Below are 24,804 nucleotides of genomic sequence, written 5' to 3' on the forward strand. Positions count from 1 at the left end.
TCCAAGGGCAGAATTGACAAGAACATTAACCTCAAATATGAGGTTGTCAATCCCCTTCTCTTGTCCAAATCTCATCATTTAACTAAGATCCTAATTTTCTTTGCTCATTGTCAAGTTATGCACATGGGACTACAAGCCACACTTAATTTCCTTCGTATGCACGGATTCTGGATACTTAAGGCCAGACAAGCTGTATTAAGCATTTTGAAGGATTGTATAGTTTGTAGGAAATACAATTCCCGTGCAGTTAATTATCCTTCTCCTTCCTCTTTACCTGCCTCTAGGGTGAATTTAAGTGTGCCCTTTGCCCATACTGGTGTAGACTACACAGGGCATTTATGGGTTAGAGACAGGACTGGAGAGAAGGTTAAAATATACATTCTTATCTTCACATGTTTCAATACTAGAGCAGTTCATTTAGAAGTTGTGAATACTATGTCCACTCCTGAGTTTATTTTGGGCTTTTGTTAGGTTTGCTAACAGGTATAATATTCCTTCTGCTGTTTATTCTGACAATGCTAAATCTTTTGTTCAAGCAGGAAATGTTATTGAACAACTTTTATCTTCTGAATTCGAAGAGAAATTTAAAACTTCCCCTGTTCAGCATAGAACCATTCCTGTTTATGCTGCTTGGTATGGTGCCACTTGGGAAAGGTTAATACAGATAGTGAAACAATGTTTGTATAAGGTATTGGGTAGGTCTGTTCCTTCCCTGGCAGAGATTACCACTCTTTTGTCTGATGTTCAAAAAATTTTGAACAATAGACCACTAACTTATCGTTCTTGTGAAAATGAGGTAGATGTTATTACCCCAAATAATTTTCTTATTGGAAGGACCTTTCCTTCCTTGATGTTTGGAGACTTGGAACAAGTCCCTGAATGGGAATCAGGAGAAGACTACCCTTCTCTTCTCAACTTGGTTATGGACTGTAGGGATTATTTCTATGAAGAGTTCAAGAAACGATGGTTGACAGAGTACTTGGTCAGCTTAAGGGAAAGGGATAGAGCTGCATATCACAGTTCTAGAAGCTGGGAAAAGGGAGATATTGCCTTTTTGAAACTCCCCTTCAAGACCAGACCCTTCTGGCCCTTAGTTTGTATTGTGGAAATTTTTCCTGACCAAGACAAGGTGATGCGTAGTCTCTGACGTTAAGCCTGATGGAAACTATTAAAGTGAATATGAAACTTTCAATCCCTCTAGAGCTCCATGCTGAGTTGGGTTCCAGTCTTGAGGATGAATCCCCTGGGGTTCCTAATGTTCAGGCTAGAGAGTCTGAACCCTTTGAAGAGGTCTCAGACACAGAGGAGGTTAACTCTTTACAAGACGATTGTGTCTCTCAGGAACCTACCTCTGTGAGGCTAACTCGTGGGACTGCACTGGCCTCTAGAGACCTAGTAAGGTCTCTAGCAAGCAAAAACTTGTTATAAATTTTGTTCGAAAGTGTTATATTTTTTAAACACTTTCTTTTTGTTGTTGGGGAGGCTGTGGTAATTGTTGTTATGGGAATGGCATTGTTTACCTTGAGCTATGGCAATTTCCCGAAAGCTTGTTTAATTTTCGAATCGGGAATCTTTCCTGTAACTTCGTACCACACTATCGTAATTTTAATTAATACTATTAAACTCCCCTCCCTCTTTATTATTTATTTAAGCCTATGTTGTAATTTGATTAACAAATCGGGAACTTGAGAACTTACTTGAAGTATCAATTGTCCCGTGGCTTCGAAGCCGTTTTGAAGGCTCGTAAGAATTCCAGCCATACAAGACTAAGTTGAGTCAACTGAACGCCAGACAAGCTTTAACCCTGGTACCAAAAGGCAATCAAACCTCGGCTAATGATTTCTACAGACATTGAAGCCTCAAGAATACTATTCATTTCTGACGATTAGTTAGAGAACTCAACCAGGTAAGTTCTCTAACGTTCGCCTTTGTAATAAATTAATTACTACAATATATATATATATATATATATATATATATATATATATATATATATAAAAAGGTGAAGGCATAAGAGGGTCTAGGAGTTTTCCAACCAGTACCCTAAGGTTTAGGTCTTTTAATGGATGTGGTATAGATGAGAGTAAAAGGGAAGAGATAGGCAGTATGTTTGTGAGAAGAAAGATGGATGCGTTGGCATTGAGTGAAACTAAGTTGAGAGGGAGGGGCAAGTGTGAGTTTGGAGGTTCTCAGGAGAGAAGAGAGGTTGAGGGAGAGAAGGGGTGGCTATACTAGTGACAAGATAGGTAAATGTGTAGTGGAGTGGAAGGAGGTTTCTTCAAGGTTAATGTGGATGACGGTGAAACTGGGAAGGGAGATGTGGGTTTTTGTAAGTATATATGGGCCTGGTAGTCAGCAGAGAGTAGAGGAAAGGGAGGATTTTTGGATGGATTTAAATGAGTGCATAGAGGGATTAGGGAGAGATGTCAATGTAGTGGTATTGGGAGACCTTAATGCTAGGGTAGGAAATGGACCAATAGACAGAGTGGTTGGGAAGTGTGGAGTTCCAGGAAAAATTTGTAGTGGAGAGTTGATGGTGGAGAGTTGATAATGGAGAGTTGATAATGGCAAATACAGTGTTTAGGAAGAAAGTCAAGCATAAGTACACATGGGACAGGGTGGTGGATAGAAGGGTGGTAGATAGAGCATTAATGGACTATATAGTGGTAACCAGGAGTATAGTAGAAAGAGTTAAGGATGTACACATTCTAAGGGGAGAAAGTGTGGGAATATCAGATCATTTTTTGGTGGAAGGTAAGTTGTGAGTGGAGAATACATGGAGAAAGAGGAAAAGGACAAAAGGTAGGGAGGTGCTTTGAGTGAACTGCTTAAATGAGAAAGAAAAGGAGGAGTACAAGAAGTTGAGAGAGGAGTGGGAGGGAGTGAGGGATAAAGTAGAACTAGGACTGGAGGAGGAATGGGGATGGTTCAAGGAGGGAGTCACAAGGTGTGCAAAATTGGTGTGTGGAACAAGGAGGATGGGAGGAAATAGAAGGAAGGGTAGTGAGTGGTGGGATGAGGAAGCTAAGGTTGTAGAAGAGAAGCAATCTTTCACAGATTGGTTACAAAATTGGATGAGGAAATCATATGAGAGATACAAAGAAAAGAGAAGTAAAGCATAAGATAAAGGAGGCAAAGAGGAGAGCAGATATGAAATGGGGTAAGAGTACGACAGAAAATTTTGGCAGTAATAAAAAAAATGCTTTGGAAAGAAATTAAGAGATGAAGAGACGAATCAAGTAGAGAAGAAAAGGTAAATGATGCAGATGGAGAGATGATAATGGAAGAGAAGGCAGTAAGAGGAAGATGGGCAGAGTATTTTAGGGAGTTGCTAAATGTGAGGGAGGATAGGGAGGGAAAGGTAGTTGCAGTGGGAAGCGCTAAGAAAATGACCGTGATGAGTGAGGAAAATGGAGGAGAAATAGGGAAAGATGAAGTGAAGGCAGTTGTTAAGATGATGAGAGCAGGTAAGGCACCTGGGTTGGATGGATGTCATACAGAATGTCTCAAAAAAAGGAGGTACAGTGATGGTGGACTGGCTCATGAGGTTATTTAATGTTTGTTTAAGAGAGGGTAGAGTGCCGGAGGACTGGAGGAATGCCTGTATAGTTCCACTTTACAAGGGAAAAGGGGACAGGTGTGAGTGTAGTAGTTTCAGAGGGACCAGCTTGTTAAATGTAGTTGGGAAGGCTTATAGAAGGGTCTTGATTGAAAGGATTAGGAGAGGAACAGAGGGAGTGACTGGTGAGGAACAGTATAGGTTTAGGACAGGTAGGGGTTGCGTAGATTAGATTTTTGTGGTAAGACAGATATGTGAAAAAGCTATAGGAAAAGGTAAGGATGAATTTTGGGCTTTTATGTATTTGGAAAAGACTTATGACACAGTAGAAAGGAAGGCACAGTGGGAGGTATTGCACATATATGGGATAGGAGGAAAGCTGTTATGAGCACTCAAGAGATTTTACGAGAGTAGTGGAGCGTGTGTCAGGATTAAAAATGGAGAGAATGAATGGTTTGAGGTAAAGGTGTGACTTTGTCAGGGATGTGTTATGTTGCCCTGGCTGTTCAATTCATACATGGATGGGGTGGTGCAAGGGTAGTGGTGCAAGGGTAGTGGGTCAGGGATTGGAGACGGTTAAAGAAAATGGAGAAAAGAGGGAGATAAGCCGGTTGTTGTTTGCTGACAACACTGTGCTTGTGGCAGGATGAGAGGAGGGATTGAGGAAGTTAGTGACAGAGTTTGGAAAGGTGTGTGAAAGAAGGAAGTTGAAGATAAATATGGATAAAAGTAAGGTGATGAGATGTATAAGGGGAGAGAGTGGCAGCAGACTGGAAGTGAGTATTAAGGGAGAGAGAATGGAGGATGTGGATATTTTTAGATACTTGGGTGCGAATGTGGTGGGAAAGGAGTGAGGATGGAGGTAGAATGTAGATTGAGAGCAGCAAGTAAATGCCTTGCGGGGGTTAAAAAGTGTAATGAGATATAGACATTTGGGAATGGATGCTAAGAGATTGTATGAAGGAGTGATTAAACTGACAGCACTGTACAGGGCAGAAACATGGAACATTGGAACATAAGAGAAGAAGAGAGTAGTCTGAATGTGTTTGAGATGAGGTGCCTGAGAAGTATGATAGGGGTTACTTGACTGGATAGAGAAATGAGGAAGTGAGGAGGAGAACAGGGGGTGGAAAGAGAGTTGGGAGACAGGGTTGATGAAAGAGTATTGGGATGGTTTGTACACATGGAAAGAGTGAAGAAAGACTAGGAAAAGAAGTGTGGAAGGCAGAGGTGGAAGGAATGAACATGAGGGGTTGACCTAGGATGAGATGGATGGATGGGGTAAAAGGGGCATTGGGAAAGAGGGGAATGTCTGTTGAGGAAGGATGGGAGACGACAGAAGACAGGGATAAACGGAGAATGGCTGTGTATGGATGATGCTGTGATGCATGAGGTGGAATGGGTAGGGGCTGGGGGAGGGGGGTGAGGGAGTATGTGTGAGAAATAAATTGACGCAGCACAAAGGGATTTCTCCCTGTCTTCTCCTTTTCTGCATGAGTGGAAAGAAGAGGGGGGTCGCCGATTAAATGAAGCTGCCTTGCTGTGAAGTGATGTGTTTTGTGACACTGCTTCTGACCCAGGGCAGTGGGCGAGATGCAGGGATGACCTGTCATCCAGGTGCCTAGATATGAGGGAGGGAAGAGGGTGGAGGGGAGTGGAGTATGTTAGGGATGGAATGGGTGGGAGTGGTTTTTATGCCTTTGTTTTTTGGCTACCTCCCTTATATGGGGGAAAAAAGCCTTTAGAATATGTACGAGCCCTGTTAAAAAAATATGCTGACTGTATGAATTGCATGGCTCCAGTTGGCTCCAGGGAAATCTGCTTGGTGTTGCTTGGTTCACAGATCAGCTGATTATGATGCCATTTCCCGATTGCTGATATCTTTATTTGTGTATTAGCTACGCGGTCTTTAGTGAAGTGTGATTTTTTGTTTGGCAAATTTCAGAATGAATGATGTGAAGGAGCAATGACTTTGTGAAATTTTGTGTTAAACTTGGAAAATCTGCGACTGAAACATTTGCTATGCTTATCACGGCTTACAGTGATGTTGCTATGAAGCGTACAGCATGTTTTAAGTGGCATGAGCATTTTAAGGATGGTTGACAGTCCATTGAAGATGATGAGCATCCTGGACGTCCTTCCACATCAACCGACGACCCACACGTCGACAAAATAAACACCCTGGTGTGGGCAATTTGACATCTGACTGTCAAGGAGCTTGCTGAAGATATCAGTTGGATCTTGATACAAGATTTTGACAAAAAGATTGAAGATGCACTGTGTTGCTGCAAAATTTGTGCCATGCCTGATGACGGATGAACAAAAAGCCCATCGCGTCAGGTTTGTCAGAAACTGCTTGATCGTTTAGAAGATGAAAACTTCTTGTCCTGGATCATAACAGGTGATGAATCGTGGGTTCATGGTTTTGATATTGAAATGAAGGTCCAATTGTCCCAGTGGATGAGTGAAACATCTCCCAGACCCAAAAAAGCTCACCAAGTTATATCCAAGGTCAAGGTGATGCTGACAGTTTTCTTCGATACTAAGGGTGTTGTTCACCACGAGTACCTCCCTGAAGGCTCCACAGTGAACCAGACTTACTACACTGAAGTTCTGAAATGTCTGAGGGATGCCATCTGTCGCAAAAGGCCAGAAATGTGGAGGAGTGGTGACTGGTTCTTCCATCACGACAACGCTCCAGCCCATTCAGCCCTCAGAACTCGTGAGTTTTTGGCCAAACACTCAATTGCTGTTCTTCCCCACCCCCTGACCTTGCTCCTTACAATTTTTTCTTGTTCCCCAAACTCAAAAGACCCTTAAAAGGAAGAAGATTTGAGACGATTCCAGAGATTAAGGCAAATGCGACGAAGGAACTGAAGGACATTACAAAAGAAGCATACCAGGACTGTTTCAACAAGTGGAAACACCATTGGGATAAATGCATACGTTGGGGAGGAGATTACTTTGAAGGGGACCCAGATCTGTAACTTCTAAATAAAGTACATTTTGCTTTATGATATCAGTCCGTGTACTTTTTTTAACAGACCTTGTATGTATACACGAGTGTTGTATGACAGATCCATAAGTGTCACTAAAATCCCTAAAGTGTTTCAATGTCCAACACAAAGGGACAAGGAAGAGAATTCAGTATTGTCACTAATATCACGTGCTTCTATCTTTGAACACACACTGAAGAGTGGTAAAAAGAGATTTATGGAGGGTAAGAGGATGGAGGAACAGTAGAAAATAAATGATCATTATTCTTTTCCGAGTGGAGACTAGTTTTTAATTATAGAGGAGTTGAATATTCACATGCAAGTGTTAGGCTGCCTGATGTACAATGATTTGATGATATATCACGATATGCATGTTATAAGATATAAAGTTACAACTGTAACATTTTCTTTTCTCTTGTTCTCTTTCACCCTGACTGTGGATAACCACAGAAAATGCGATCAAGCCTGTCCACAGACCACTAGGGTCACTCAACCATGACTACAAAATAAATATAATGAGAACACCAATGCCAGCATCCTCATCTACCAACTTGCACCATAGGACACACATGTCAGTGTCCTCATATGCTAAGGGTTAAGATGTCACTGAAGTCCCTAAAATATTGACTGCACAGAGTGTATACAATCAATACCCCATCTGAGGAGTGAGGAATGAGAAGGAAGAGGAGGAGGGAAACAAAACAAGGGGATTCAAAGTTATTGGTAAGCCCTCAATGTGAGTCATTGAGGAAAATGACTGCCCTCTCTGGCTCTTGCCAGAGGTCCTCCACCCAAGATATATTGTGGTCCTGTGGGTGTGTTGCCAGTGCTGGACATTCTATAAATATGTGTAAGATTGTGAGGCAGCCAGGCTGAATAGGCATGTGTTACCATGTCTGCATTGGTATGTCTTAAGTGTTATATGGTGGGTGCAGCAAAGTCTGCTACGATGAAATATCCTTGTTTTATTTAACTTAAATTCAGAAAGGTGTACTGGAAAGGGGGTAATTAAAATTCCTCTTGAGCTCAATGCCAGCAAGAGCTCCCTTGTCTGAGGGAACTGTATGTAATGTCTGCTCATGTTGATATAGCTGGGTGGTATTAATGGAATGGTATTGTGTATTGTGTTGTATTAGTGTTCTGGGGTCTGTTTGAAGTCTGTGCGTGTTGGTGGGTGGTCTTTCATGTAGTGAAGGCTTTGTTTAATGAATACTATGTATTATGTCTGATTTAACAGTTCTGATGATAGTAGAATGGGTGCAAGTGGGTGCGTGCCTCAACTTGGCTACTTCCCTTATAAGGGGGAAGAAGCCCTTGGTATATAGATAAGCTGTATTGTGTGGCATGCATGTTGAGAAGTTTCCTTATGCTCTATGCTTATGCTTATTCCAGGCTCTATGTGTAGGTAGCTTATGGACACTGTGTACAGCAAGTAATTTTAGTAAGAAGTAAAAGTGAAGGAAGAAAAAACTGAAAATAATGCCAATACCCAATACAGTACCTGTTGAATATTTTGTAGGTTGTCTTCCCTGGCCTGTGAGAGCAGCTGTTCCCTTGTGGACGAAAACTCTTCTGTCTGCAAGTTTTCATCCCGTGTGGAAGTTGACAATGTCCGTTCAAAGACATGGTAGACTTTGCGTCCATCAGGCCGGGGCTTAGCATCACTAAAGAGCACAGCTTCAGCACTGAGCATGATAACACCATCATACTGAGGTTCTATGGACACAGTACCACTAGCAAAGGGCAGCATGGTGGGCAGCACAGGTTCTCCTCTGCCCTCAAACTACTTTTGTCTTCATTGCTCCATGGTGTGCCACCTATTTTGAGAAAAAAATACTATGAATCAATGTGTGACACATATACACACACATATATATAGCTGTTTCATCAAATGTGATGACAAGTTCAGCATGGTGAAATTCCTTCTAGTCATTCTTAGTCATTCTCTCCACAGGTTACTGTTGTAGCCAGACTGCAGGTCTGGGTCCCTAACCCTTCTTCTGTGGACTATAATGTTATCATCTCTTCCATGGCAGAGGCACTGATGAGTGTGGCAAGCAGCATGTGTCAAATCTAAGGTGTCCTGACTGTCCTTGCCACTGATTGGCTGGTTTTCAGTGCAGGGACTTGACATACTGACAAGAACTTGTGGGTCCAGATATTATGTACTGAGTTTTGGTTCATATTCCTTGATGGCATGTTAGTGTATGTTGTGATGATGTCTGTATTATCTTATAGGATGTTATTAGTTTAATCTTGTGGACCTGTTAAAGTGGATTGCTTGGGGAACCAAGTGCTAAGGTGTCTACTTGGTTTCATTTTCATCATTCCTTAAATTGGACATGTGCTTCTTGCCATGCTCATTCACATCTCTACCATAGAAGATGAAACACTATATGCCACTGAAAAAGGGTCAGGGATTTGAAATCACAATCTGGTTACAACAATGCCCTATGGAGAAGTCATCCACAAACTTATAGAAGAGAATAAGACTATCCTAAGACTTAAGGAGGATAACTGAAGGAAATTAACAATACTGAACTTGCCACCACACTTAACGATGACTCCTACATAGGCATCATGAGGTACATGAGGATGCCAGCGTCTGTGTCTTGATTATACATTTTTTTGTAGTTGTACATGAGTTACCCTTGGATTATGTGAACTGGTTTGATCACATTTTTTGTGTTTATTATTACATATACTTTCATCTCAAACACATTTAAACTCTCCCTCTTTTACGTCCCATGTCTCTGCCTCATACAGTGATGTCAGCACGAGCACCCTTTCATACAATCTCTTCTTTGCATCCATTCCCAAATGTCTATTTCTCATTACACTTTCTAATCTCCCAAGGCATTTACTTGCTTCTCTCAATCTACAATGTACCTCCTCCTCCACTCCTCCCTTTCCCGCCACATGCAACCTCAAGTATCTAAAGCTATCCATTTCTCTTTCATTCTAATTGATAATAAACACAAAAAAATGTGATCAAACCAGTTCACTAAATTTGGGGATCACTCAGCTACAACTACAAAATATAATCAAGACACCAACACTGGCATCTTCGCATACCCACTAGCATTTCATGATGCCTATGTAGGCATCATCGTATCAAAGAGGTTAGCCATTGCTTGCAAGATGGGATGAGGGAATCATATGAGATGTACAATGGAGAAGAGAAGTGAAACATAAAATGGAAAAGACACAAAGGGGAGCAGATATGAAATGGGGTTAGAGTGTAAATTTTTTTTAAAAGTAATAAAATGATGATTTGGAAGGAAATTGGGAGAGGAGGGGGAGGCAATTCGAGTAGAAAAAAGGTAAAAGATGTAGATGGAGAGATGATAATGGACAAGGCGGCAGTGGGAGGAGGGTGAGCGAAGTATTTTGGAGGAGTTGTTGGGTGTGAGGGAAGGTGTGAGGGAAAGGTGGTTGTGGTGGGAGGGTCTGCAAGGGTGACAGTGATGAGTGAGGACAAAGGAGAAATAAGACAAGATTAGATGAAAGCAGTTGTTGGAGTGATGAGAGTGGGTGGGGCACCTGGGTTGGATGGGTGTCATGCAAAAAATCTAGGTAAGGGAGGTGCAGTGATGGTGGACTGGCTGGTGGGGTTGTTTGGCGTTTGTTTAGGGGGGTTTAGAGTGCTGGAGGACTGGAGGGGTGCCTGTGTGGTTCCGCTTTGCAGGAGAGGGGGGGGGGTGAGTATGGTTGGGAGGGTTTTGATTGAGAGGATTGGGAGGGGAATGAAGGGAGTAATTGGTGAGGAGCAGTGTGAGTTTAGGACAGGTAGGGGTTGTGTGGAACAGATTTTTGTGGTGAGGCAGATTTGTGAGAGCTCTGGGAAAGGATAAAGATTTTTTGGGGCCTTTATAGATTTGGAAGGGGCTTATGACAGGAATGGGGGGCACTGTGGGAGGTATTGCAGATGTATGGGATGGGAGGAGGGCTGTTGGAAGTGGTATGGATTTTTTACAAGAGTGATAGAACCTGTGCTGGAATTGGAAATGGAGAGAGTGAGTGGTTTGGGGTAAAGGTGGGACTTTGCCAGGGATGTGTCATGTTGCCATGGCTGTTCAATTTATACATGGAAGGGGTGGTGCAAGAGATGAATGTGGGGTTATAGACCAGAGATTGGAGATGGTTAGAAGAAATGGAGAAAAATGAAAGATGTATTTACCTAGTTGTATTTTATGGGAAGAGAGCTAAGCTCGTAGTGACCCGCTTTTGTATCTTTCAGCATACAGCTTGATCTTCAATTCTTGTATAGTTTCTGCACTCACTGTTTCCTCATTCAATTTGTTCCAGATATCTTCCACTCTGTGTGGGAAGATATTCTTTTTCAGATCTCTTCTGTAACTATCCTTTATCATTTTTTTTCATGTCCTCTTGTTTTTCTTTTATCTCACTTTGGTAAATCATCTCTATCGAGGACTTCCATCCCTTTCATAATTATGCAGATGGTTAGTAGATCTCCTTTTTCTCTTCTTTGTTACAGGGTTGGTAGTTCAAGTTTGGCCAATCTTTGTTCGTATGTCAATTTGGAGTGTTGGTGCCATCTTTGTTGTTGTTCTTTGAATTCTTTCTAATTTCTTATGTTCTTTTTGGTACTGAGTATCCATAGTGTCGCAGCATACTCTAATTTTGGTCTTATTAATGTAACTAATATTTTCTTTATGATTTCTTCATCCATGTAGTCAAAAGCCACTTTCATTAATCTTAGTAAATTGAACGATGGGATAAATAGTGATGTAAGTTTGTGGACAACACTAAAATATAACGCCTAATTAGGTCAGGAGACGACACAGGGATTCTGCAGGATGATCTTAACAAATTGTTCACATGGTCGGTGAAATGGCAAATGAACTTCAATATCTCTAAGTGTAGTGTGTTAAACATAGGGCTACACAACCCCAAAAATAGATACAGCTTAGATAACACGCTTTTAGTGAAAACTGAGTGCAAGAGAGACTTGGGAGTTCTAGTGAGTCCGGACCTTAAACCAGGAAGCAGTGCATTAGCGCCAGGAATAAAGATAACAGAGCATTAGGTTTCATTGCTAGGACGGTAACGAATAGAAGTTCAGAGGTAATTATTAAACTCTATCTAGCAAAAGTTAGACCCATCCTTGACTATGCGGTACAGTTTTAGTCTCCATCCTACAGAATGGACATCAATTCACTAGAATCAGTACAGAGAAGAATGACCAAAATGAATGACATGGACTCAGAAATTTGCCTTACGAAGAGAGGCTTAGGCATCTTAACTTACACTCTCTGGAAAGACGCAGAGTGCGGGGTGATCTAATAGAGGTGTTCAAGTGGATCAAAGGCTTTAACAAGGGTGATGCAAACAAGGTCATCATATTAAAACAACAGGGCAGGACTCACAGTAATGGTTACAAACTGGACAAATTTAGATTTAAAAAGGAAATAGGCAAGAATTGGCTTACTAATAGGGTGGTCGACGAATGGAATAAACTTAGTAACCATGTAGTAAGTGCTGAAACTATCAGTTGTTTTAAGAAACGATTAGACAACTTTATGGATGGGGATGACAGGTGGTGATGGATATGGAGCTATCTAGTGTAGGCCTTATGGTCTCTTGCAGTCTCCTTCATTCTTATGTTCTTATGAAAGTATCTCTGACTATTCTGTTGATATGTTTGTCTGGTGCCATGTCATTGTTGATAATTACTCCTAGGTCCCTTTCAGAGTTGACTTTTTTAACTTCTTTTGTACCAATTTTATATTGTCCCGATATTCTATTCTTGCTTTTTCCAAATTCCATTATACTAGATTTCTTGATGCCAATACAGAACCTTGTGGGACTCCAGTTATCATTTCTTCCTAGATCAAGTTCTTGTCTCTAAGTACCACTTTCATTTTTCTCCTGTTCAAGAAATCTTTTATCCATTCCAATAACTTTCCTTGTACTCCACTTATTTTTTAATTTTTCTTAGTAGCTTTTTGTGTGGTACTTTGTCAACTGCTTTTTGTAAATCTAAAAAGGCACAATCTGCCCATCCATCCCTTTCTTGTATTATTTCTATTAGCCTCGAGCAAAAGAAAATCAAATTTGTGACACATGATCTTCCATGTCTAAATCCAAATTGTTTTGGATTTAGTATATTTTTGCTATTGTAGTTGTAAGGGAGACTGATCTATAGTTGGTTGGACTTTCTCTGTCCCCTCCTTTGTATATTGGTACAATATTTGCATTTTCCAATCTTGAGGTACTTTTCCTTCTTTGAGTGAGAAATCAATTATCTTATGTATTTTGTCCATTTTCATCTATACATTCATTCAATATCCAATTCATTCATTCATTCAATATCCAATTCATTCATTCATTCAATATCCAATTCATTCAATATCCATCCAACCTTTGTGACTTTCTGACATTAAGGTTTTTTTTTTTTCATTTGGTCCCTTATTTCTTTCTATGTCACCATTATTCTTTCATGGGGTGGGGGCTTACTTTTTGTTCTTCCCAATTTTGTTAACATTCAATTATGAATACAGATTTAAAATGTTTGATCATAATTCCAGCCATTTCCACATTATCTGCATATTCATTATTTCCTTCATGCAGTTTCACTATTTCGTGTTTATCTTTTAGTTTGTCATTTACATACCTGTAGAATAGTTTAGGTTGGTCCTTGCATTTTCCTATTATGTCCTTTTCATAGTTTCTTTTTTCTTCCCTGCATATTTTTACATATTCATTTCTCAGTTTGATATATATTTGCCATTTGTTTTTGTTTTTTCCATTGTTTTCTAGGCTTTATCTCTTCTATCTTTAGCCTCGCTACACTTTTTGTTATACCAGCACTTTATGTATACCCATTCTTGTTTCTTCTTTGGTACATATTTGTCTGCTCCCTCCTTGTAATTTTCTTTTAATATGTTCCATTTCTCTTCCAGCTTTGTTTCTTCATTTAAGAAGTGTTCCCATTTCACATTTTGGAGGAAAAAAAAAAAAAAAAAAAATCAGTTTTGGTGTACATTAGTCTTCCTTTTCTATGTTTCTCATTTCTTCTCAAATCAATTTGTTCTTTTAGTTTGAACTCTATTATTATGTAGTTACTCTTCCCAATTGGTGTCTTGTATTCCATTTTATGCACAATTTCAGGCTCTGATGTAAATATTAAATCTTGTCTTGACAGTTCTTCATTGTTCTTATATCTGGAAAATTTCCTTTACCCATTGAGTCAATGTGTATTCAAAGGTCATAACCAGTAGAATATTTCCCTAAAGTTCCTCTCCACCTTTCACTGTCATTTCTTCCCAACATGTTTCTTTTGAGTTAAAGTCACCCATAGTTACTATGTTTCCTCCTTTCATTAATTCAATTCTGTGTCTTCCAGTATTTTGGAATGATCACTATTTGTCCAAGCCTGTGTTTTTTGGGGCACATATATTACTATAAAATTTCTACTTTTCATGTTTCTGTTTTCAACTTTTATCATAATCAATTCCACATTATTTTTGTCACATTTAAACCTTTCTTAGTAAAAAGCACGACTCCTCCACCACCCTGTTTTTCCATTCTATTTTTCGCTCAATGGTTGTATAGACCTTGTCCCACAGTATTTACTGGTAGTGGATCTTATTTTAAATTTGTCTGGTTTCTCTACTGACAGATACCAGGTAGTCTTTTAATTCATTTAGTCCTGAAATCTAGTATATGCTATTTTCAATTTTTTCTTTCCTTCTCTTTCTTGGTTTATGTTGCCTTTTTTCTGATGTACCATTTTCTCAGCCTCAGGTCCAGTACTCTCCAAAACAACTCATCCTTTTCTGTATCAATTTTTTTTTTCACTTGCTTCATTTCTAAGTGTCTTTTATCTTTTTCCTCATTGCTCATTTCCTTTTTTATCCATACATTTTTGTAGTTTTCACCATTTGCCAGCTTTGCTGCTTTTGATAGTACTTCCTCAGCTATCATTTGAAACCTTAAGTTTGATTTTTAGTGGTCTGTAGTATTTTTCTCTGGAGTGTTGTCTCATTCTATGCACTTCTTCAATCGGTTTGTTCAATTCCTGTCCCTCCTCTTGAACTTCTTTCAGAATTGCCTTTGCAATTTCTTTCTCTTCTTTTTCTCTTTGGTAATTGTATACATTATGTTTTTCTTTAACACCATAAATTACAATGCACTTTTTTATCCACTGTTTCTCTTACCCAGCTTTCCTTTTCCTTAAGTACTGTTTCTTTAGCATTTTCCTCTACCTGCTATTGTACTATTTCTTTAAAAGTTATTTTCTGATTTTCTTGTTCTAGTTTCCATTGATTTTTTATTTCTAAGAGATCTGTCTCCTTGATTCTCCAACATTTTCAGTCACTGCTTTTATTTCTTTGACCTCATTTTTTCAACACTTCACTTTTAACTTCATTTCATTACCACTTCTGACCTTATTTAACCAATTTTTAGATCATTAAGCTCTCTGTTCATCTCTTTGTTGGCATTGCTCTATAATAATTTTTTAAATCTATTAGTTCCTCCATCAAGTCATTAATATTCCAATTTCTTAGTACATTGTTATACCTAGTTTCTCTTTCTACATCTAAACCTTTACCTAGTCCTCTTTCTCTTGGAAACCCTGAAAAAGCATTGTTGTCCCACCTTTGAGTTGACTTTGGTGTATCATTCAAACAAGTTTTTTTCGGTATCACCCCCAGTAGTTGTTTGCTGATGATGCTGCACTTGTGGCTGGATCAAAGGAGGTATTGGAGAAGTTGGTGGCAGAGTTTGGGAAGAAGTGCAAGGGGGGGGGGTTGAAGATAGATGCGAGTAAAAGTGGGGTGATGAGATGTGCAGGAGAGGATGGCAGCAAATTGGAAGCGAGTATTAAGGGAGAGAGACTGGAGGAAGTGGATAGCTTTATATACTTGGGGGCCTATGTGGCAGGAAAGAGAGGACTGGTGATGGATGTAAAATCTAGACTGAGAGAAGCAAGTAAATGCCTTGGAGGATTAGAAAGTGTAATGAAAAATAGATGTTTAGGAGTAGATGCTAAGAGGAGATTGTATGAAGGGGTAATAATGCTAACAGCGCTGTGTGGGACGGAAGCATGGAATATGGGAGAGGAAGAGTTTAAATGTGTCTGAGATGAAATGCCTGAGAAGTGCAGTGGGGGTTACTGGGCTGGATGGGGTGAAAAATGAGGTGAGGAGGAGAGTGGGGGTGGAAAGGGAGTTGGTAGATAGGGTTGATGAAAGGGTATTGGGATGGTTAGGACACATGGAAAGAACAAGTGAAGAAATATTAGTAAAAGAAATGTGGAAGGCAGAGGTGGAGTGAACATGAGGTGGCAGCCAAGGATGAGAGGAATGGGTGGGGTAAGGGGAGCATTGGAAAGGAGGGGAATGTCTGTTGAGGAAATGGTGAAGACAAGATAGGAGTGAGTGGAGAATGGTTGTATATAGAAGCTGTGATGCATGGAAGGGAGTGGGTGGTGGATGGGGGGATGAGGGAGTATGTTTGAATGATATTTTGATGCAACCATAAGGCATTTCTCCCCATCTTCTCTTTTTCTGCATGAGGGGACATAGAAGGGGAGGGGTTGTCAATAATAGGAAGCTGCCTTGCTGTGGATGTGCTGTGTCTTGCTAGATTGCTTCTGATGTAAGGCACTGGGTGAGATGTAGGGATAACTGTCATCCAGGAAGAGCCAAGAAAAGAGGGAGGTAGGGGTGGTGAATGGGTGGGAGTGGACTTATGCCTTTGACTTTGGCTATCTCCCTTGTAATGGGGAAAAAGCCATTGTTATATGTATGTATATATGTACCATATAAATTACTACACAGAGTAAAAGAGAATGAGTAATACAGCAGTGACTTTATATTTCATAATGGGAGTAGTGTGATGCAAATTACATATGGTAGCTGATGCTGTGTGTGAGAATTTCAATCATACTGATGTGGTTAATGAAACATGTATAAGAGAAAAATTTCCTACCCAAATATACCCTCAACACACACTATATACATATCACATACATATAGCAAAGGCTTTTTCCCCCTTACAAGGGGACCACAGAGAGTGGTCGAAATATATATAGAAAAAAAATCTTTCACTTGAAATTTTATTTTCCAATAAATGGGTTTTAAGTTAAATTTACCAATGCGTTATGACATTAGTTTATCCAGGTATATGTATATATATAAATATATACACATGTATAACTGATGTCTATCTTGTAGAATCACCATTAGTGGGTACCTGTCACAGGTCCATAAAGAAATAAAATTTTAATATATATATATATTTTTAATTTGTTGCTAGTTTACTTAATTGAGGTATGTTGTGGGACCAACAACGGGTACTTGCAAGTGGTGGTCTTGTGAGACAGACACTAGAGAGATTCTCTACTCCTTCTTCAAAACCTATAAAAATCCTCACCTCAATCTGGAGGTGCATGACACTTGGGCTCTAGACTGAATCTAAAATTCCTCTCTATCAAATGTGATTGTATTACCTCATTTTTCATAGAACAGAGAACTGGCAACCCTCTCCCCTCCATTTGCTTCAAGTTGGAGACATTGAAACAGTCTCATAATAATGCATCATAGACAAGTCTAATGTTTTTCCCATAGAGATTTATCATATGGCCTGAGAACAACTGCCTACTTTTGTGGGGCTGTAGGTTTCCAACCATTGAAATCTGAAGTAATAATTATTACTATATATTATAAAGTCAAAACTATTAAAGGATACCAAAAGCAGGAACCCAAAACATCTAAACCTTACTTTACCTCACTTCATACATGACTGATAAATGGGACAAGATCTCTTTGATTACAAGTTTTCAGTTATTCAAGGTACTGTACCTACGTATAGTGTCCAATAGCATAAAACTATCAGGTTTCTAGATTTATTTTTGTACTACTTGTTTTGGAAGCAAGTGAAGCATAAATACACATGAGAGAAGGTGGTGGATGGAAGGGTAGTAGATAGAGCATTAATGGACTATGTAGTGGCAGATAGGATTATAATAGGAAGAGTTAAGGATGTACATGTTCCAAGGGGAGAGAGTGGGGGAATATCAGATAAATTTTTTTGTGGAAGGTAAGTTGAGTGGAGGATAGGTGTAGAAAGTGGAAAGGGACAAAAGGTAGGGAGGTGCTTAGAGTGAACCCTTTGAATGAGAAGGAAAAGGAGGAGTACAAGAAGCTGAGTGGGAGGGAATGAAGGATAAAGTAGAACTAGTAGTGGAAAAGGAATTGGGATGGTTCAAGGAGGGAGTCACAAAGTGTGCAAAGATGGTGTGTGGAACAAGAAGGACAGGAGGAAATAGAAGGGTAGTGAGTGGTGGGATGATGAAATGAAGAAGGTTGTATAAGAGAGGAAGCGAGCTTTCACAGCTTGGTTACTAAATAGGTCGAGGGAGTCATATGAGAGGTACAAAGAAAAGAGGAGAGAAGTAAAGCACAAGGTAAAGAAGGCAAAGAGGACAGTAGATGTGAAATGGGGTAAGAGTATGACAGAAAATTTTGAAAGTAAAAAAAGATGTTTTGGAAAGAAATTAAGATAGGAAGAGGAGGCAAATGTAGTAGAGAACAAAGGTAAAAGGTGCAGATGGTGAGATGATAATGGAAGAGAAGGCAGTAAGAGGAAGACGGGCAGAGTATTTTAGGGAGTTGCTAAATGTGAAGGAGGATAGGGAGGGAAAGATAGTTGCAGTGGGAAGTGATAAGAAAATGACTATGAGGAGTGAGGAAAATGGAGGAGAAATAAGGAAAGATGAAGTGAAGGCAGTTGTTAAGATGATGAAAGCAGGTAAGGCACCTGGGCTGGATGGAAGCCATGCAGAATGTCTAAAAAAAAAAAGGAGGTACAGTGATGGTGGACTGGCTGGTGAGGTTATTTAACCCCTTCCATACGGTGCCGCACACGTAGGCGTCATGGACTTAGATCTCGGTGGCAGCAGCCAATGCCAGCCGTACGACGTGTCGTAATAATATTCGCATCATAAAATATAGTCACCGCTTATATCGATCGTTCTCTCTTCACCCGTGAATTTTGATAACCATAGAAAATGCGATTACAAAAGAATTAGAAAGAATGTCATTATGGTGGGGCGACTACAATAAATATAATCAAGACGCCGATATGGCAGCCTCGCGAATACACTCGCTCCCCATGACGCCTACGTGTGCGGCACCGTATGGAAGGGGTTAATGTTTGTTGGAGAGAGGGGAGAGTGCCAGAGGATTGGAGGAGTGCCTGTATAGGTTCACTCTACAAGGGAAAAGGGGAAGTGTGAGTGTAATAGTTTCAAAGGGATTAGCTTGTTGAGTGTAGCTGGGAAGGCTTATGGGAGGATCTTGATTGAGAGAATTAGGAGAGGAACAGAGGGAGTAATTGGTGAGGAACAGTGTGGATTTAGGAAAGGTAGAGGTTGTGTAGATCAGATTTTTTGGCAAGACAGATATGTGAGAAAGCTAGAGGAAAGGGTAAGGATGTTTTTTGGGCTTTCATGGATCTGGAAAAGGCTTATGACAGGGTAGACAGGAAGGCACTGTGGGTTTTTTTTGCAGATATACGGGATAGGAGGAAAGCTTTTAGGAGCTGTCAAAGGTTTATATGTGAGAAGTAGAACATGTGTCAGGATTAGAAATGGAGAGAGTGAGTGGTTCGAGGTTGAGGTGGGACTTCGTCAGGGATGTTTTATGTCGCCCTGGCTGTTCAACTTATATATGGATGGGGTGGTGCAAGAGGTAAATGCAAGGGTGGTGGGTCAGGGATTGGAGATGGTTAAAGAAAATGGAGAAAAGTGGGAGGTGAGCCAGCTGTTGTTTGCAGATGACAATGCACTTGTAGCAGGATCAGAGGGATTGAGGAAGTTGGCGACAGAGTTTGGGAAAGTGTGTGAAGGAAGTTGAAAATAAATGTGGGTAAAAGTAAGGTGATCAGATGTGCAAGGGGTGAGAGTGGCAGCAGACTGGAAGTGAGCATTAAGGGAGAGCAATTGGAGGAAGTGGATAGTTTTAGATATTTGGGTGCGAATGTGGCAGGAAAGGGAGGAGTGGGGGTGGAGGAAGAATGTAGATTGAGAGAAGTGAGTAAATGCCTTGGTGGATTAAAAAGTGAAATGAGAAACAGACATTTGGGAATGGATGCTAAGAGGAGATTATATGAAGGAGTGATTGTGCCAACAGCACTGTATGGGGCAGAAACATGGAACATAAGAGAGGAAGAGAGGAGTTTGAATGTGTTTGAGATGAGGTGCCTGAGAAGTATGATAGGGGTTACTAGGCTGGATAGAGTGAGAAATGAGGTGAGGAGAACATGGGTGGTAAGGGAGTTGGGAGATAGGGTGGATGAAAGAGGATTGGGATGGTTTGGACACATGGAGTGAAGAAAGACTAGTAAAAGAGGTATGGAAGGCAGATGTGGAGGGAGTGAACATGAGGGGGCGACCTAGGATGAGATGGATGGATGGGGTGAAAGGGTCTTTGGGGAAGAGGGGAATGTCTGTTGAGGATGGATGGGAGAGGACACGGGTGAATGGAGAATGATTGTATATGGATGATGTTGTGATGCATGAGGTGGAATGGGTCGGGGGATGAGGTAGTATATGTGAAAAAAAAAAAAAAAATTGACACAGCCTGAAGGTATTTCTCCCCGTCTTCTCCTTTTCTGCATGAGGGGATGGAGGGGGGGGGGTCGCTGATTTAATGAAGTGGCCTTGCTGTGGATGTACTGTGTTTTGCGACACTGCTTCTGACCCAGGGCAGCGGATAAGATACAGGGATGATCTGTCATCCATGAGGTGCCAAGATAAGAGGGAGGGTAGAAGGTGGAGGGGAGTGGAGTGTATTGGGGATGGAATGGGAGGGAATGATTTTTATGCCTTTGTTTCTTGGCTACCTCCCTTGTAAGGAGGAAAAAGCCCTTGGTATATGTATGCATGTACTACTTGAGATTTCCCATATCAAGAGTACGATATATCCATAACCTCATCTATGTCATGTGGCCATCCCCCAACCATAGCATGGTGGGTGTTGGGGGCAAAACTGCCACAAGCCCTTGCCACCCCTGTGGTTGGCATTGATCCCTGGGAGTAGCTTCAGTTACCCAGGCAAGCACCAACAATGGGTACTTATACATGGTGGTCTGTTGTCTGTTCCCAAAACTCAACATCACCCTCATCTCCACCCAGTAGAACTCATGGCACAAGCCTCTTGAGCAGGCATAAAAGTGATCAAATTCCACTATTTTTTCACTTTTTTACACACAAAGAGGGATGACAGCACAATTGCTATCTTATTCCTCCTACTAGTTGGTGACACAGAAGCAAACCCATATCACAACAGTGACATTTTTTTTTTTTTACTGATGAGGTGGTAGGGGGATTCAAAGGTTTGTTACATATCATTGTAGGGTTATGGATTATTATCAGTGGAAAAGTGTGTGCATGCATGCTTGTGTATTTATATATATATATATATATATATATATATATATATATATACATTTAAGCTGGTGAGGTTATTTAATGTGTTTAAGAGAGGGTAGAGTGCTGGAGGACTGGAGGAGCGCCTGTATAGTTCCGCTTTACAAGGGATAGGGGGACAAGTGTGAGTGTAGTAGTTTCAGAGGGATCAGCTTGTTGAGTGTAGTTGGGTAGGCTTATGGGAGGGTCTTGATTGAGAGGATTAGGAGAAGAACAGAGGGAGTAACTGGTGAGGAACAGTGTGGTTTTAGGACAGGTAGGGGTTGTGTAGATCAGATTTTTGTGGCAAGACAGATATGTGAGAAAACTATAGGAAAAGGTAAGGATGTTTTTTGGGCTTTTATGGATCTGGAAAAGGCTTATGACACGGTAGGCAGGAAGACACTGTGGGAGGTACTGCAGATATATGGGATAGGAGGAAAACTGTTAAAAGCAATCAAGAGTTTTTACGAGAGTAGTAGAGCTTGTGTTAGGATTAGAAATGGAGAGAGTGAATGGTTTGAGGTAAAGATGGGACTTCATCAGGGATGTGTTATGTCGCGCTGGCTGTTCAATCTATACATGGATGGGGTGGTGCGAGAGGTGAATGCAAGGGTAGTGGGTCAGGGGTTGGAGGCAGTTAAAGAAAATGGAGAAAATTGGGAAATAAGCCAGTTGTTGTTTGCTGATGACACAGCGCTTGTAGCAGGATCAGAGGAGGGATTGAGGAAGTTAGCGACAGAGTTTGAGAAGGTGTGTGAAAAAAAGGAAGCTGAAGATAGATGTGGGCAAAAGTAAGGTGATGAGATGTACAAGGGGAGAGAGTGACAGCAGGCTGGAAGTCAGCATAAAGGGTGAGAGACTGGAGGAAGTGAACAGTTTTAGATACTTGGGTGCGAATGTGGCAGGAAAGGGAGGAGTGGGGGTGGAGGAAGAATGTAGATTGAGAGAAGCGAGTAAATGCCTTGGTGGATTGAAAAGTGTAATGAGAAATAGACATTTGGGAATGGATACTAAGAGGCTATATGAAGGAGTGATTGTGCCAACAGCACTGTATGGGGCAGAAACATGGAACATAAGAGAGGAAGAGAGGAGTTTGAATGTGTTTGAGATGAAATGCCTGAGAAGTATGATAGGGGTTACTAGGCTAGAGTGAGAAATGAGGAGGTGAGGAGGAGAACAGGGGTGGAAAGGGAGTTGGGAGATAGGGTTGATGAAAGAGTATTAGGATGGTTTGGACACATGGAAAAAATGAGTGAAGAAAGATTAGTAAAAAAGGTGTTGAAGGCAGAGGTGGAAGGAGTGAAAATGAGGGGGCATCCTAGGATGAGATGGATGGATGGGGTGAAAGGGGCATTACAAAAGAGAGGAATGTCTTTTGAGGAAGGATGAGAGAGGACAGAAGATAGGGGTAAATGGAGAAAGGTTGTGTATGGATCATGCTGTAATGCATGAGGGGGGTGAGTGGGTGGGGGATGGGTGTGAGGAAGTATGTATGAAAAACAATTTGATGCAGCCTGAAGGGATTTCTCCCCGTCTTTATGAAGTGGCCTTGCTGTGGATGTGCTGTGTATTGCTACACTGCTTCTGACCCAGGGCAGTGGACAGTATGCAGGGATGACCCATCATCCAGGAAGTGCCAAGATAAGATCGAGGGAGAAGGGTGGAGGGGAGTGGAATATGTAGGGAATGGAATGGGTGGGAGTGGTTTCTATGCCTTTTTCTTTTTGGCTACCCCCTGTGTAAGGGGGAAAAAAGCCTTTGGTAAATGTATGTATGTATATATATATTGTATATAAATATACATGCATACATACATATTCCAACAGCTAAGTCAACTCCCACCCATTCCATCCCCACATACTCCACTCCCATTCATCCCCTTCCCTTCCTCATATCTTGGCTCCTCCATCACTACATCTTGCCCAGTGCCTCAGGTCAGAAGCAATGTAACAAGGTTGTTTCATTTATCTGCCCCCCCCCCTCCATCCCCTCATGCAGACAAAGAGAATACAGGCAGAAATCCCATCAGGCTGCATCAAAATATCATTCACATATACTCCCTCACCTCCATATTCCCTTCCATGCATCACAGCATCATCCATACAAAACCATTCTCCATTCACCCCTATCTTGTTTCTTCTCCCTTCCCCTTTTACCCTATTCATTCATTCCATCCTTGGTCACCCCATCATGTTCACTCCTTCCACCTCTGTCTTCTACACCTCTTTTACCAATCTTACTTTATTCATTCTTTCCATGTGTCCAAACCATCCCAATACTCTTTCATCAACCCTATCTCCCAACTCCCTTTCCACCCCCCCCTGTTCTCCTTCTCACCTCCTTGTTTCTTACTCTATCCAGTCTAGTAACCCTTACCACACTTCTCAGGCATTTCATCTCAGACACATTTAAACTCTTCCTCTTTTATGTTCCATGTTTCTGCCCCATACAGTACTGTCAGCAAAAATCACTCCATACAATCTCCTCTTAGTATTCATTCCCAAATGTCTATTTCTCATTACACTTTTTAATTCCCCAAGGCATTTACTTGCTTTTCTCAATCTATATTCTACCTCTACCTCCACTCCTCCCTTTCCCACCACATTCACACCTAAAGCTATCCACTTCCAGTCTCTTTCCCTTAATACTTCCAAATTACTGCCATATTCTACCCTTGTACATCTCATCACCTTACTTTTACCCACATTTATTTTTAGCTTTCTTCTATCACACACTCTCCCAAACTCTGTCACCAACTTCCTCAATCCCTCCTCCAATCCTGCCACAAGTGCAGTGTCGTCCGCAAACAACAACTGGCTCACTTCCCACTTTTCTCCATTTTCTTTAACCATCTCCAATCCCTGACCCACCACCCTTGCATTTACCTCTCACACCATCCCATCCATGTATAAGTTGAACAGCCAGGGTGACATAACACATCCCTAACTAAGTCCCACCTTTACCTTGAACTACTCCCTCTCTCCATTTCTAATCCTGACACATGCTCTACTACTCTCGTAAAAACTCTTGACAGCTCCTAGAAGCTTTCCTTCTATCCTGTATATCTGCAAAACCTCCCACAGTGCCCTCCTGTAAGCCTTTTCTAGATCCATAAAAGCCCAAAAAAATCCTTCCCCTTTCCTATAGCTTTCTCACATATCTGTCTTACCACAAAAATCTGATCTACACAACCTCTACCCATCCTAAATCCACACTGTTCCTCACCAATTACTCCCTCTGTTCCTCTCCTAATCCTCTCAATCAAGATCCTCCCATAAGCCTTCCTAACTACACTTAACAAGCTAATCCCTCTGAAACTACTACATTCACACTTGTCCCCTTTTCCCTTGTAAAGTGGAACTATACACACACTCCTCCAGTCCTCCGGCACTCTACCCTCACTCCAACAAACATTAAATAACCTCACCAGCCGGTCTACCATAACTGTACCTCCTTTTTTCAGACATTCTGCATTGCATCCATTCAGCCCAGGTGCCTTACCTGCTTTCATCATCTTAACAACTGCCTTCACTTCATCCTTCCTCATTTCTCCTCCATTTTCCTCACTCATCATGGTAATTTTCTTAGCATTTCCCACTGCAACTATCTTTCCCTCCTTATCCTCCTTCACATTTAGCAACTCCCTAAAATATTCTGCCCATCTTCCCCTTACTGCCTTCTCTTCCATTATCATCTCACCATCTGCACCTTTTACCTTTTCTTCTCTACTTGATTCGCCTCCTCTTCCTCTCTTAATTTCTTTCCAAAACATCTTTTTATTACTTTCAAAATTATCTGTCATACTC

The 24,804-nt window shown here is 41.0% G+C and overlaps 1 protein-coding gene across 2 annotated transcripts in view; it reads right to left on the minus strand.

The window, feature by feature from the left end:
- LOC143036417 (uncharacterized) overlaps window positions 1-24,804 on the minus strand; it is a 92,962-nt gene that overhangs the window by 53,084 nt on the left and 15,074 nt on the right. For both annotated transcript variants that reach the window (XM_076203758.1, XM_076203757.1), the window contains exon 2: window positions 8,057-8,372. In XM_076203758.1, the coding sequence (XP_076059873.1) occupies window positions 8,057-8,305 (249 nt within the window). In that variant the 5' untranslated portion in view covers window positions 8,306-8,372. The remainder of the gene's footprint in view (window positions 1-8,056; window positions 8,373-24,804) is intronic.

The sequence above is a fragment of the Oratosquilla oratoria genome, chromosome 20, assembly GCF_046742065.1.
Source record: "Oratosquilla oratoria isolate Oo_2021 chromosome 20, ASM4674206v1, whole genome shotgun sequence".
NCBI lineage: Eukaryota > Metazoa > Arthropoda > Malacostraca > Stomatopoda > Squillidae > Oratosquilla > Oratosquilla oratoria.